Raw genomic sequence first — 14,099 nt, 5'->3', positions numbered from 1 at the left:
TTCGGCTAGATGTTATTAAGAGCCTATGTGTACAAGCATCCTACCGACTAAAACTCCTATCTCACCGTTTCTCCCCTTCCGGGGCCGGTCCTGCAGTTAAGCATTGCGGGGCCCCAGGAGATGCCTTTAGGTCTAGGGGTCCAGAGTCCCCGTGCTTTATCACCGTCGCCCATCGGCACAAGTGCAGATGTACGTCGACTCCACAGGGGGCTGTTCTTTGCCCCTACCTTCAGGTCACTTTCTTCGCCTGAGTCTCAAGTCCTTTATACGTAACTCTGATTCCTTGCTGGGTGATATTCAGTCCTCTTACTGATCTGGGTTCTAAATAAGGCTCTATCCAATTCTCTAGCTTCTCTCGCTTTAGTTTTCAGGATACTTATTGCTACGTGTACTACCTTGTCCCATTCCGTTATTCCTATAAACATGTATGGAACTGTTTCTTCCGGAGAAACCCAACTTAACCTGACATCTTGTCTGACCACATCCCACTGCTGGCATTGGTAGATGATGTGCTCAACGGTATCTTCAACATCACAGTACCTGCCAGAGGAGACGCTCTCCTGCCAAATCGATGCAGGTAGGCTTCAAACTCACCGTGTCCAGAAAGGAGCTGCGTGATATAGAAATCTACCTCAACCAGTCCTCTCTGCACCCATACATCTATTCTCGGAATTAATTTACGTGTCCATCCACCAGTAGGTGAGGTGTTCCAGGCCTCTTGCCACTCGGCCAGAAGTAAGTCCTTAGCTTCGGTCTTAGTCATACCAAGATAAATCCGCCGGAGCATCAATGCACGCAGCCGCACTGGTGGAATCCCGGAGATGACCTCAATAGCATTTCGCGAAACCGTGCGGTATGCGGCCGCAATGTTCAACGCAGCACATCTTTGAAGAGAGGATATTTTTTCTACATTCCTTCTCTTTTCAAGATCCTCTACCCACGCAGAGACGGCATAAAATATGATTGAAGAAGCCATCGTCAGTATTATACTTCGTCTAGAAGCACGAGGACCTCTGTGGTTACGCATAATCTTACTGAGATTATCAACAACTATCTCAGCACGTGCCAAGGTCTGCTGAAGGTGGACGATTTAGCTTCAGCTCCTCTCCAACCACACGACGAGGTGCTTAACACATCCCGACGTGGGAATACTGGTCCGAGCAACATTAATTTGCATTTCTCGCAGTCTTCTTCTTCCACCAGCGCTACTACGGAGCTTCTATTAGGCGCCAACTATAGACCTCTCGCCTCAAGCCAACATCTTATTTGTCGAACCGCATTATTGGCTACTTCCTTAACTTCTGCTTCAGTATTTCCAGCCACGAGGAGGGCCAAATCATCTGCATATGCAACAAGTTCAACGTCCCCATCAAACTTAGATCTCAAAAGCGAGGTCCTACAGAAGTGGGCCGAGAACCGACCCCTGCGGAACCCCTCCTAAACACGTCAAAAACCAACTCACCATCTTCTGTGGAGGTTTTAAGCCTTCTTCAATGTAGGTAGCTGTTAATTATGCCAAGAAGATGCCCACTTACATTCCTCTCTCTCAGTACATCAATAATCGTCGGCCATTGGATACTACCAAAGGCGTTGCTGACGTCTAAGACCACTAACGGGATCCTCCGTCGACGCCCGGTGCCACTACTACGATCTCTAGTTGATCCAGTTATGCGTTTCAACGCTTCAATTGCGGACTTCCCCCAACAAAGTCATACAGATCAGGGGAAAGCCCACCCTTTGCTTCCATCTCTCACCAGAGCCTGTCAGTGATAAGTCTCTCCAACAGCTTTCCCAGGGTGCTGAGCAAGCATATCGGACGATATTAGATAACTCTCCAAAGCATGTTGTCACCCTTCTATGGCACCAGGATCAACCGCGCTTCCCTCCAACAGGAAGGAAAGAGACAGCTCTCCAAAGCTGTATTATAGGCGTCCAGTACGACCCAAAGATGTCTTGTCACCACTAATTTAACGAGAGATCCAGGGACCTCGTCCATCCCCGGACTCTTATCTGCACTAACTCACTTGGCCGCCAGTCTCAGCTCCTCAATGGAGAATCTTTGCTCGTGCTCCGGGGCTATCATTCCACGGAGCTTCAGTTACAGGGAATAGCTCCTTGACCACCCGAAATGTTGTCTCTCGTGATAGGAGGGAGATGGGTGACCAAACTTGTTCAATTTTATATGCACCCCCCAAGGATTAACGTCCAGATCTGCTACCGCCCAGGCTTTCGCCTTGGCCTCCTTAATAGCCGCACAAAGGGACTTTCTTGCCTGTCGGTACGTAACAAGTAACTCGTCTACATCATTAGAAGCTCTCCTCGTTGCTCTCTGGAGTTTCCTTCTTGCAGCAATTGCAGCTGCTCTCCTCGTAGCAATCACATCAGTCCACCAGTGGACTCCTCTTTGCTGGCCCCTCCGGTCGTCCGCCTCGACTGCGCTTATCACACAACACCTCCATAAGCCCTTCAGTTGTGATCGCCCGAGCAGAGTCCCATCGATAAGCCACCCTGTCCACAATACGTTTGGCCCGAAGTTCTGTTGGCCGCTACCTTTGTCTACGAACAGGGATTCCCGACCTTCCACACTCCACCGTGGACATAATAACCAAATGGTCACTCGCGCACTCTTCCTCACAAATCCACCAGTCCTTGATCCAAAGGGCAATCCTATCAGAGGACAACCGAATTCATTGGCAGGGGACGAGACCTCGCCCCCTGCCAATGAAGGTGGGCGAGGATCCAGTATTATGCGTCTCAAGGCTGGCAGCATTAAACATAGCAGCAAGTATGTAGCCTCGCGGAGTAGATCTCATACCGCCTAACTCTCGACATTCGGAGTTTAAATCTCCAGTAAGTACCACAGGCTTTCTAGAACTGCGTATACATGCCTCCAAGTCATCAATAAATTGCTGAAACCTCTCATTTTCAGAATTCGGGGAGATGTAGCCTGAGACTACGCTAAAGTCAGCCAGTTCTACCATTACGTCTAAATAATACGGGATATCGCATATCTGCACGACACATTGAGAATCGCTGCATCCGCATCTATGCCCACTATCCACTGTAACGCAACCACTCTTCTCAGATCGGGTTTAGCCACGGTAAGGAAATTAACATCTTGGTCTAGCGATGACCTCCAAATAAGATCGTGAACTATGGTACTCCTGTTGGCATTAATTAGCATTATTTTCATTTGTATTAATCCCAATCCAATGACCGACCACACCACATACAACACATCTGGATGGCACAGATCAGTTCGCTCTTTGATGACCCTGTCCACCGCAATTATTGCATTTATTACTACTGTCAGGAACTTAGCAATGGGTAGCAGGCTTCCACAAATCAACTCGGCAGAACTGCCAGCCCACCAAGATACAGCAACCGGCAGTCAATTTGGCTGCCAGCAGGCGACAATATCACTGTCGCATGCTGCGTCCTGCCAAATGCAGTCTCAGTAAAGCAACCCACGCAGTAGTCACCACCCAATTTCTTATTCACGGCCAGCAGTACTTCCTCTTCGGTGGCCTCAGCGTCCAAATCTTTTACGTGTACTATCGCCTTCCCGGTTGAGAGTCCTTTATCAATGAACTTGACATAAGGAGTCTGAGCAGCAATCTTTTCCTTAAGGCTGGCAGTCGCCTTGTGTCCTTCAACCCGCCGGACTTCAATATATTTACCCTATCCTTGGCGTACTGAGAATATACTCTTAAACATAGCATCCCCAACAGAAGTTTTAACCATGCGTAATATAATAAGTCGTTCCTTTCCGTCGTACAACCTCAGTGGTAGCTCTAGGTTGATGACGTCTATCAGACTCATCCGGTTCTCCGGTGAGGTACAGCGTGCAGTCAATCAACCGTCATCTGGCCTATTACTCCAATGTCTTCTTAACGATTGCCCCTAGTTTCCCTTTAGTTGTAGAGAAAACCAACGAACGATTCTCCTTATCCCAACCCCGTAGGGAGAAGACGCCCACTTTGTGACGTTACCGGTCGCCACACCACCCCCTCCATTCCGAGCCCTGATGGGTTTTACCGAAGGTCGTCTTTAGACCCTCTAACTGATTACATCTCACAGTCATCAGCCAGGCTTCGGTCGGGATGCCACCGATGTAAATGTCTCGGCAGGCATTTGTATCAGTAAAATGCACATCATATTTCGCTTTCATGTAGGCCTCAAACGGACATCTTCACATCTAACCTAGCATGATTCCCTCAAACTAACTAACCGAATTCTCCACAGCATAAATCTTATTAAGACCCAGTAGAAGACTGTCAACGTCTTCTCCTTCATCGATCACTGCCAAAACAAAAGTATCGCCAGCCACTGTGAGTTATTCACCTAGTATCTCTACAAAACCCACGCTGCGAATGACAGAACCAGGGGCTAAAGTACTCCTGTTGAGCTTCAGCCTCGCCCCAGGGCAGACCCCACAAACATGAGTTGCAAAGGGGGTCCGTTTATCTCCAGTAAGGCCCAAGATATATATCTTGGGTTAAGGATCCTCCTCACCAGGTAGCCACTTCTCCTCCGACGCCCTTTCATAGGCTTTATCTCCCAGTTAGCACTTGTTTAAACTCCTCAGTGATCCCAGATGTTAACATGCTCTGCAATGTATCCAGATCAGTTCTCACTGTTTGCGTATATTTGTCAGACGTATTTTTCTTGACCTCCAAATCCTGAATAACTTCCTTAACATCCCAGCAAGGTTAAGGATTTTGTTCACCGACAGAGTAATAGTCTTCTTAGTCGTGGGATGACTTTTTCACAGATATTGAAGTCCCTTTATCTACTCAATTAATGTTTCAATCTCCGATGCAATCTCTTCGCCCGAATCATTACTAAGCACTCTTTTCGTTTTTTACGTTTCTCCTAGAGCCCCTAATCTAGCACACCAGTCTTAGACAGATCAGCGGCAATAGTTGACGGGGTAATGACGGGTGATCTTGCAGTCTTCTTAGATCTTCTAAAGGAAGCCTCAAATTCCATTTCCTAAAGAGGCTCAGCCGTCCTAGGAAGTGGAGTTCACCAGATAAAGAAGGCGAAATTCTTGAGAATTTGAGTCCCCACTCGATATTTTTTGGTGGGTCCGGGTGTAACGGTGTAGGGGGGGGGGTTGGCGGAGGTAGAATGTATTCCTACAAATCCGACCTCGGGGTCAACATTTGTGGGGGGTAAAATATGCGGTCGGGTGTGGGTCGCGTAAATCCAAGAGGGATTTGTGATTGGGGATATGGGTAAGGAGTTACCCATACCCCCAACTTACCTACATAAGTAGATAAGTAAAAGAAGTTCCCCGCCCAAATTAGTAACACTTTGGGACTTTGAAAAAATTCTGTACGTAGCAGCTCAGGAAAATTTTCAAAGTCCTTGTTTACCAGAAGAATGATGACTTATTCTTCCTGCAGCAACTTGCCAATCGATTAAGAATAATATTCACCAAGTAACAGGTTATGTAGAACCAACTTCAATGTATTTCTTATGGGAAATATAGACCCGTAGAAAAAATCAAAAAAGCAGTATTAATCCATGTTCAAAATTCACAAAAGTTTACAGGCATGTTCACAATTCACCAACCAATAAACCAAACAAAAAACACCAAATAACCGAACTAAGTAGCAAAAATCACAATGCAAAATAACAGTAGGTCTACACCCTATGAATACTCCAACTCAACTTTTACAGTGTCTTTGGAAATATAACAAAATTTGGGAATGGATTGATTGGGATTTATTAAATACAAAACTATTATCTAGTATTTTCAAAAATCTTAATAATATTAGTACCTTAAAAAGATTCACATTAAGAAAGTTAAAACTGGAAATAAAGCTTCAGTTGTGGTTCAATCATTTCTGTGTTTCAAATTTCAAGATGTAAATGAGCAGTTGACTGAAATGATCTAAATGAATTGATTGAAGTGTGGTTGGACTCCAGCAAAATGTTCCATTTTTTATTTACAACATATACAATTTATTGTATAGGCATCAACATAGCATCATGGCATAAAAGTAGCAAAGAAGGATGCTAATATTCTTCTGACAGATTTGTTTGGTGAGTGTTGGAGAAATGAAGATCAGCGGTTGTGGTATGGTAATATAATTGATGGAAGAACAAAATCTGATGACAACAACTAAGAACAGCAGCTTTGTGACTGTTTGAAAGATGACTGGATATAATTTTTAATGAAATGTATAAACGTATCAGTTAATCATTAATACTACTTTGTTTTTCTTATAATCATACTTAAAAACATTTGATTAAATAAAATAAAACAAGTTTCAGTATTATCTTACATGTTCAATCGATGTCAAACAAATCCCAAAACCATCCAAGCCAAAATTGATATGCCCATTCTTATTGAGCAAAACCAAACATTTCTGTATTTTATAGTAAAATGTATAATTAATAAATAATTTATGATTTGAAATATATATATATGAGATGCTTTATTTATTTATTTTTCATTAAAAAAAATTGCTAGTATTAATATGACCACTGTTTATAGAAAATTAGTTTTTCACATTTCCTGAAAAATTTGATATGGTGGACATGTTTGTGTGCTTTAGTATTCATCAGTATGACTTGATTAAGTTTTAATTGTTTCTGCCAAAACATACCAGTTAAACTGTTTGCTCTGACAAACAATAATCAGTAATTCAGTAGTGATTATTTTTCATATCCAGTACTAATTAATTAATTCTCACTAAAGCTACAATTAAATCAATGTTTTTATTAAGCATTATTTGTGACATATTATAAAATATTGAATATAAACATAACTTGACAAGTAAATGCATGTTTGTAGATTGATGCGTGTTTGTAAATGCAAAAACCTCACATCTGCTAGATCTATTGTATATTTTAATTTTGCCTTCTGATTATTTAACTTTTTTATGCAGATATGGATGAATTCATACGATAATGATGAAGAATGTGATGGTGAAGATGAATATAACAACAATGAAGAATACAATTGCAAAGATGATGAAGAATATGATGATGAAGATGAATATAATGGCAGTGAAGAATATGACTGCACTGATGATGAAGAATGTGATGGTGAAGATTAATATAATGGCATTATTCTAATAAAGAATGTGAAAACCATTCTTCATAAGAAAATTAATAAACGGTAGTGAAGAGTACGATTGCAGAAAAGATGACAGATTCTATTACTAATTTTTTTTCATATTGTATGTTATTTTTGTAAAATATAATTATATTCTTTTTTATTATTTCTTTTTTGCACCCATCCCACCATGTTAAATTTAGATTAAGTAGCACTTCACCAAGAAGTTTGATATTTATTGTGTTTTTCTTTTTAATATGAAGTATTTGTTTTAATAATTTAATTATATTTTGTCTTCATAATAGTTGTTTATCTGTAGAGATTACATTTACATTTATATAGTATTTTATGTTGAGGTTATATATGTAATGGAATTAAACTTGATATTTATTCTGATTGATGAAATAGCCATGAAAATGAGGCAAAAACTCCATAAATCAATTAATATAGATCATCTCTTCAGATCTTTCACTAGTCATTGTTAGTTTTCAATAACACATGTATTATTTATTACATGTTAAATAATCATATCTTAAGATTCATGCTTCTTGCTGGTTTTAAATGTACATGAAAACAAATTAATTTTTTTTAATTTTATATATGCTTTTTTTTTTAATTCAACACCCTTTTTATTAGTTTTTTCTTACCATATAGATTGCAGGCAAAGTTGGAGTACTAGTTAAGAATGACTTATGTACACTCTACATTAACATCATTTAATTATTTATTTATCATAAATGATGATCTGGGGTTTTGATGCCTCTGGCCAATTTTCAACAATTTAATCCATTTTAATTTAATGATTTTCTCAAATTGTTGGATGTTTAACATTTTTTCTCACAAAAAAGTTAAAAGTAGACTTATTGCAGTTCTAAAAATAAGACTGCCGCAGAATTAATATGTCTGAAAGAGGTAATATCTACTTAAATTTTGATTTATCTGTAACAGTTCTAATGAACACTTAAAAAACTAGAAAAATTAAGTTAATAGCTGTACCTAATATTAGTATATATACTTTGCTATAATGAACATACTGGAAGGTGGTTGGTATATTAGGAATCACATACGAAATGAAAATAAATATGGAAACGGCTTCATTTTTCAAAACTGAGGGGTACTAGAAGGTAGAAGTAAGTGTAGACCAGCAGAGTTACAATTATTTTTTTACAGTTTTTGAAGTATTTGTCTTGAATCACCAAATTGAAACAAACTTTTTTTAAACTGATAGCTGGACATGTGATACATATTTTTAATGTAACATTTTACATGAAAAACGATGGAAAAAACTTTCTCAATAAATGCTTTCAGTTTTGCATTCAAGTTTGTAAAAAATGAAAAATCGCTGGGTAATAAAACAAGGTAAAATACCCAGTAGTAACTTTTTTATTTCGTATTATTTTCAGAATTACCTCCAATAATAAACTTTAAGTAGTTGATGTTGGAATAAATGGCCTAAACAATAATAATAACGGCCTTCAAAATAATAACACTAATAATTTACAACATTACAAGTTAAATGGCTCTCTTTTTTCTCTTTGGCTGGTTTTACTTTATTCACTTTTGTGTGTTTTAGGTTTAAATTTGGTCACTTTTGTATGTTTCAGGTTTAAATTTTTCACTTTTACATATATTCTTCACTTTTTAGAATTTCTATTTTACTTAAGGAATTCTGTAACTTAACTTCTTGATCATCCAGTTCCCTATTTAACAGCCCAGTTTAACAAGGTGAGCTTTTATGATTTCGATAAGTTTCTTTCCATCTTTCTGTTTCGTTTACTAATCTCGTTAATAGTACAACTATATCTTTAAGAATTATTGAACCTTCAACTGCACATTTTTTAGTAAAACTCTATTCCTTCCTTCATTAACACAGCTTTCATAGTCCTATATCTCGCTTTCTTGATGTAGATAATTAATATCTTCTGACTGAAATTTGCCCAGAGTGAATAAAATTTTTCATGAAACTTATAAACTGTGACTAACAAATTATGTTCCACTGAGTTCCACAAATAATTTTCTCACATGTTTAACAAGACGTAATAACTAATTTTTTCAAACAAATAAAATAATAGTTCTGCAAACAGTTATAAGAGTATTTAATACTTTGCATCTTGATGCACATATACTATCAGGATTCACAAACACTACATCATTGGCAACAAAAATGCTAGCTCATATATAATAAACATTATTTATCAATAAACATTAATGTTGAACTATCATGAATTAAGAAGAGGCTACAAGTTCATCCACATATACGAAACCAGGTGTAATTCAAAATTCAATGATTTTTCTAATGATGGAAAGACCTAAAGCACCTTATGATAGATTATTTCGTAACCATTTAAACAGAACTTCTGTATTTCTCAGATTTGAATTTTCCTCCAGTTTCTCATGATATCCAGGAATTAGGCTACTCTCCATCCAGACACCATAGATCCAGCTAGGCGTTTACTCTGTCTAAAGTGTTCAAAATTTGTTTATTGTAGTATAACAATACACTTTTTTTGTATTGCATGTAGTATTGCTTTTTTATCATTTTATTTTTTGTTATTGTCAGTTAAATATCTAAAAGCATCTACATTTTATTGTGTCTTAATTTGCCAGATGTTTAAAGATATTTAAATGTATGTAATATGATAAATTTAAAAAAATAATAAATCTACATCTTTACTGTAAGAATCTAAAATTGTAATATTTACACTCTTTACAGTTTAATAATGTTTAGTGATGTTTTCATCTGGGTCACCAACCCCATTGAAGAATAAAACCTTATATTTTGTTTCAAAAATAGAGTTTGTCTACTGGCTGGTGACCCCTGCAAAACTGAAGAGGAAAAACTTTGCTCATAGTCCCTCACCCATTCTGTATAGTCAATTTACTTTGATTCACAGAATAGGATCCAACTAAATGTTATAAATTTTCTTACACCATCCAGTTATGAAACATAGTTTAATTTCATTGTTGAAGAGCATTATTCTATGTTATTATTTGTTTATTTTATCTAATTATTTTGTACTTTCAGAAACACAACAACACACAGTTTAACATCAATGATTTTAAAGTGCAAAAAAAACCACATAACTTAGTAAACATTGAAATAATAACTTTTATCCATCTGATAGTGAGTGTATAACTTACAGGAAGGGTCAATTATTAATATATCATAATCTTTACTTACAATAGCACAAATTCAGTCACGTAATACAATGAATGATTATTTAGGTCTACAAGAAGGAATATAAACGATATTACAAGTCATGTTGAAAGATTGCCAATAAGTCTATTTTCAGTTTTAGATTAATTCATGTTTTCCGTTTGTTTGAGGCTACTATTGTTGGTAAGTATTTCTTCTAAAACTTTATCATATTATTTTAGTTTCACTAATGTTTTCAAATTTTTTATTTTTTCTTATTTAATTTTTTTTTTAGTGTATTAGTAATTTTATCATGCAATTCAATTTAAAATTTAGGTGTGTTTCAGGTAAACTAATTTATGTATAAGTTGAGAATTCTTTAAAATCTTTAATTGACTAACAATTCCCTTTTCAATAAGATAAAATAATTAAACAGCAAAATATAATATCTAAACAGATAAAAATAAACCACTTAATTCGCAAAATAAAGAAATCATTAGAAAATTATTATCAATTATACGCAGAAGCATGTTTCTGGACATTACTGAATAAACCCAAAAAAATTTGTGAACGTGTATCCAACACTACTAAGATATATATAAGTTCATTAAAACATGTTAAATAGGAAGAAGAAAATTTAGTGCGAACACCTTCTACTACACCGCGTATTTTTTTTTTTGTCTTCAGTCATTTGACTGGTTTGATGCAGCTCTCCAAGATTCCCTATCTAGTGCTAGTCGTTTTATTTCGGTATACCCCCTACATCCTACATCCCTAACAATTTGTTTTACATATTCCAAACGTGGCCTGCCTACACAATTTTTTCCTTCTACCTGTCCTTCCAATATTAAAGCGACTATTCCAGGATGCCTTAGTATGTGGCCTATAAGTCTGTCTCTTCTTTTAACTATATTTTTCCAAATGCTTCTTTCTTCATCTATTTACCGCAATACCTGTTCATTTGTCACTATCCATCCATCTGATTTTTGACATTCTCCTATACCACCGCATTTCAAAAGCTTCTAATCTTTTCTTCTCAGATAATCTGATTGTCCAAGTTTCACTTCCATATAAAGCGACACCCCAAACATATACTTTCAAAAATCTTTTTCTGACATTTAAATTAATTTTTGATGTAAACAAATTATATTTCTGACTGAAGACTCGTTTCGCTTGTGCTATTTGGCATTTTATATCGCTCCTGCTTCGTCCATCTTTAGTAATTCTACTTCCCAAATAACAAAATTCTTCTACCTCCATAATCATTTCTACTCCTAATTTCACATTCAGTGGTCCATCTTTGTTATTTCTACTACATTTCATTACCTTTGTTTTGTACTTGTTTATTTTCATGCGATAGTTCTTGCGTACGACTTCATCTATGCCGTTCATTGTTTCTTCTAAATCCTTTTTACTCTCGGCTAGAATTACTATATCATCAGCAAATCGTAGCATCTTTATCTTTTCACCTTGTACTGTTACTCCGAATCTAAATTGTTCTTTAACATCATTAACTGCTAGTTCCATGTAAAGATTAATAAAAAGTAACGGTGATAGGGAACATCCTTGTCAGACTCCCTTTCTTATTACGGCTTCTTTCTTATGTTCTTCAATTATTACTGTTGCTGTTTGGTTCCTGTACATGTTTGCAATTGTTCTTCTATCTCTGTATTTGAAACTTAATTTTTTTTAAATGCTGAACATTTTATTCCAGTCTACACCGCATAAAAAATTTAAAATGCCAAAAAATATACCATCCTTGATGGTTAGATAAGGTCACTTACTACTGGACAGATAGTGCTAAATTTTTATGTAACAGAATAGTGTTTTCCACTTTTAAGAAAATTTTACAGTTAAAAAAAGAGGGGTATTTCATAGAAATAGGTTTAGTTTACGAAAAGTATTACTATCAATTGTTTATAAGAGGAAAAAAATGAAATCGAAATGTTCTTTACTGTTCGAGAAACCTGATATATAATATAGTGTTTCATTTTAATCACCCCAGGTAATTTTCTTGTAAACTACACACAATAAAACAAAATTACCTAATCAAAAGTTACTCAGATTGGAGAGGGACACCTCATGTCAACCTTGGATTTGAACTTGACCTTATTTCAAAGTTAACATGATTTTTTTAAAAATGAAATTACTTATTTTTGACCCCCACCAATGAAAAGAGCAGAAACTTTTGCATTGAAATATGTGTTCACACATTTGACCTGGGACCTTTTTTGAAAGTCATACGGCTAACCATCAGCGATAGTGTAAATTCATTTTTATGCTCTTTCCCATAGTTTGAGAGATAAATGGCCTGGAATATAAATATTCCAGCAATATTGTACGTTCTTCAAAAACGTGTAACTAGAATAACATTATCACCGATATAATACTATCGCCATTGTTATACCGAAATGAAATTTACATGGGTGATTACAATAAGGAAATAAATTTCCAGAATTATTCGAAATGGATCGGAGAGAAGTTAGTGCCGAATTTTTCAGAAAAGATTTTCTAGTAGATAATCCCTCATACTACAATATTGAAGAAGGCAGGACCCGACATAATCTGCTAAAAATGAAAATATGCAGAGCAGGTTGAAAAATCATAATATTCCGTACAAAGCCAAAATTTAATTAATTGAAATTATCTAACGAAAGAAGTAGCTCTACATTCACTGTATAGTTGATGACACTTTTTTCCGAAAAGGAACACACCATTCTTCATATTCCAGCTTATCACCAGGATTAAATTTGATAGCGTTGATTTGATCATAGTTAAAAACTGGGTAGCATGACACAATACTACACTTGATTTAAACGATGTAATGGAACTGTGTCCGAAATATTTTCTGAAAATGGATTGCCAGAATGGCAAAGGATATGTTCACATAGAAAGAAGGCTAAGAAACATTATAGAACTGTCCAGAGAGGGGTAGAATCCAACATAGTTGAATCATTTGCAATAACCGTGAATAATAGAACCGATAACTAATCTAGTGATAACGTAAATAAAGTATGATGAGGTCAATGGCTTATCTGGATTTGAATCAACGTAAGAAACTACAGAATAGAAATTTTTACGGTAAGATGGTTATATTAAAATATTATATAAACTAACAGCCTTTCTTAACGCACCGGGTTGGTCTAGTGAAGAAATCGTCATCGCAAATCAATTGATTTCGAAGTTGAGAGTTCTAAGGTTCAAATCCTAGTTTATACGAATTTATATTTTTATACGGATTTGAATACTAGATCGTGGATGCCGGTGTTCTTTGGTAGTTGGATTTCATTTAACCACATATCTCAGTAATAGTCGACATGAGACTGTACAAAACTACACTTCATTTCATATCATTCATCCTCTGAAGTAATACCTTACGGTGGTTCAGAGGGCTAAACAGAAAAAAATAAAAAGAAAGCCTTTCTAAGCAAATTAGGAAATATACATAAAAATTAGTTTAAATAAATCCTCCTTATTACTCATTCCTCATTATTACTTCTTAAACAACGAATTTCAATCAAATAATGTGCATCACAAATGTTTATTCTAAATATGTAAACAAACTGTCCTTCCTTTTGAGCGAGGGGAACTAGCTGGTAGACAATCTCTTAAGTAACGAATTACTGGTGCGAGTGTTAGAGGTTAGACCCACCGGGTTGGTCTAGTGGTGAACGCGTCTTCCCAAATCAGCTGATTTGGAAGTCGAGAGTTCCAGCGTTCAAGTCCTAGTAAAGCCAGTTATTTTTACACGGATTTGAATACTAGATCGTGGATACCGCCGGTGTTCTTTGGTGGTTGGGTTTCAATTAACCACACATCTCAGGAATGGTCGAACTGAGAATGTACAAGACTACACTTCATTTACACTCATACATATCATCCTCATTCATC

At 36.5% G+C, this 14,099-nt stretch overlaps 1 protein-coding gene across 3 annotated transcripts in view; it reads left to right on the top strand.

Annotated features, from left to right (window-relative positions):
• Positions 1–7,229, top strand: part of LOC142317326 (BTB/POZ domain-containing protein 6-like) — a 69,454-nt gene extending 62,225 nt beyond the window's left edge. For all 3 annotated transcript variants that reach the window (XM_075353785.1, XM_075353786.1, XM_075353784.1), the window contains one exon: positions 6,903–7,229. In XM_075353785.1, coding sequence (XP_075209900.1) covers positions 6,903–7,073 — 171 coding nt within the window. In that variant the 3' untranslated portion in view covers positions 7,074–7,229. The remainder of the gene's footprint in view (positions 1–6,902) is intronic.
• Positions 7,230–14,099: the final 6,870 nt, after the last annotated feature.

Source organism: Lycorma delicatula, chromosome 1 (assembly GCF_047948215.1).
Source record: "Lycorma delicatula isolate Av1 chromosome 1, ASM4794821v1, whole genome shotgun sequence".
Taxonomy (NCBI): Eukaryota; Metazoa; Arthropoda; class Insecta; order Hemiptera; family Fulgoridae; genus Lycorma; species Lycorma delicatula.
This window is presented reverse-complemented; position numbering and strand designations above follow the sequence as displayed.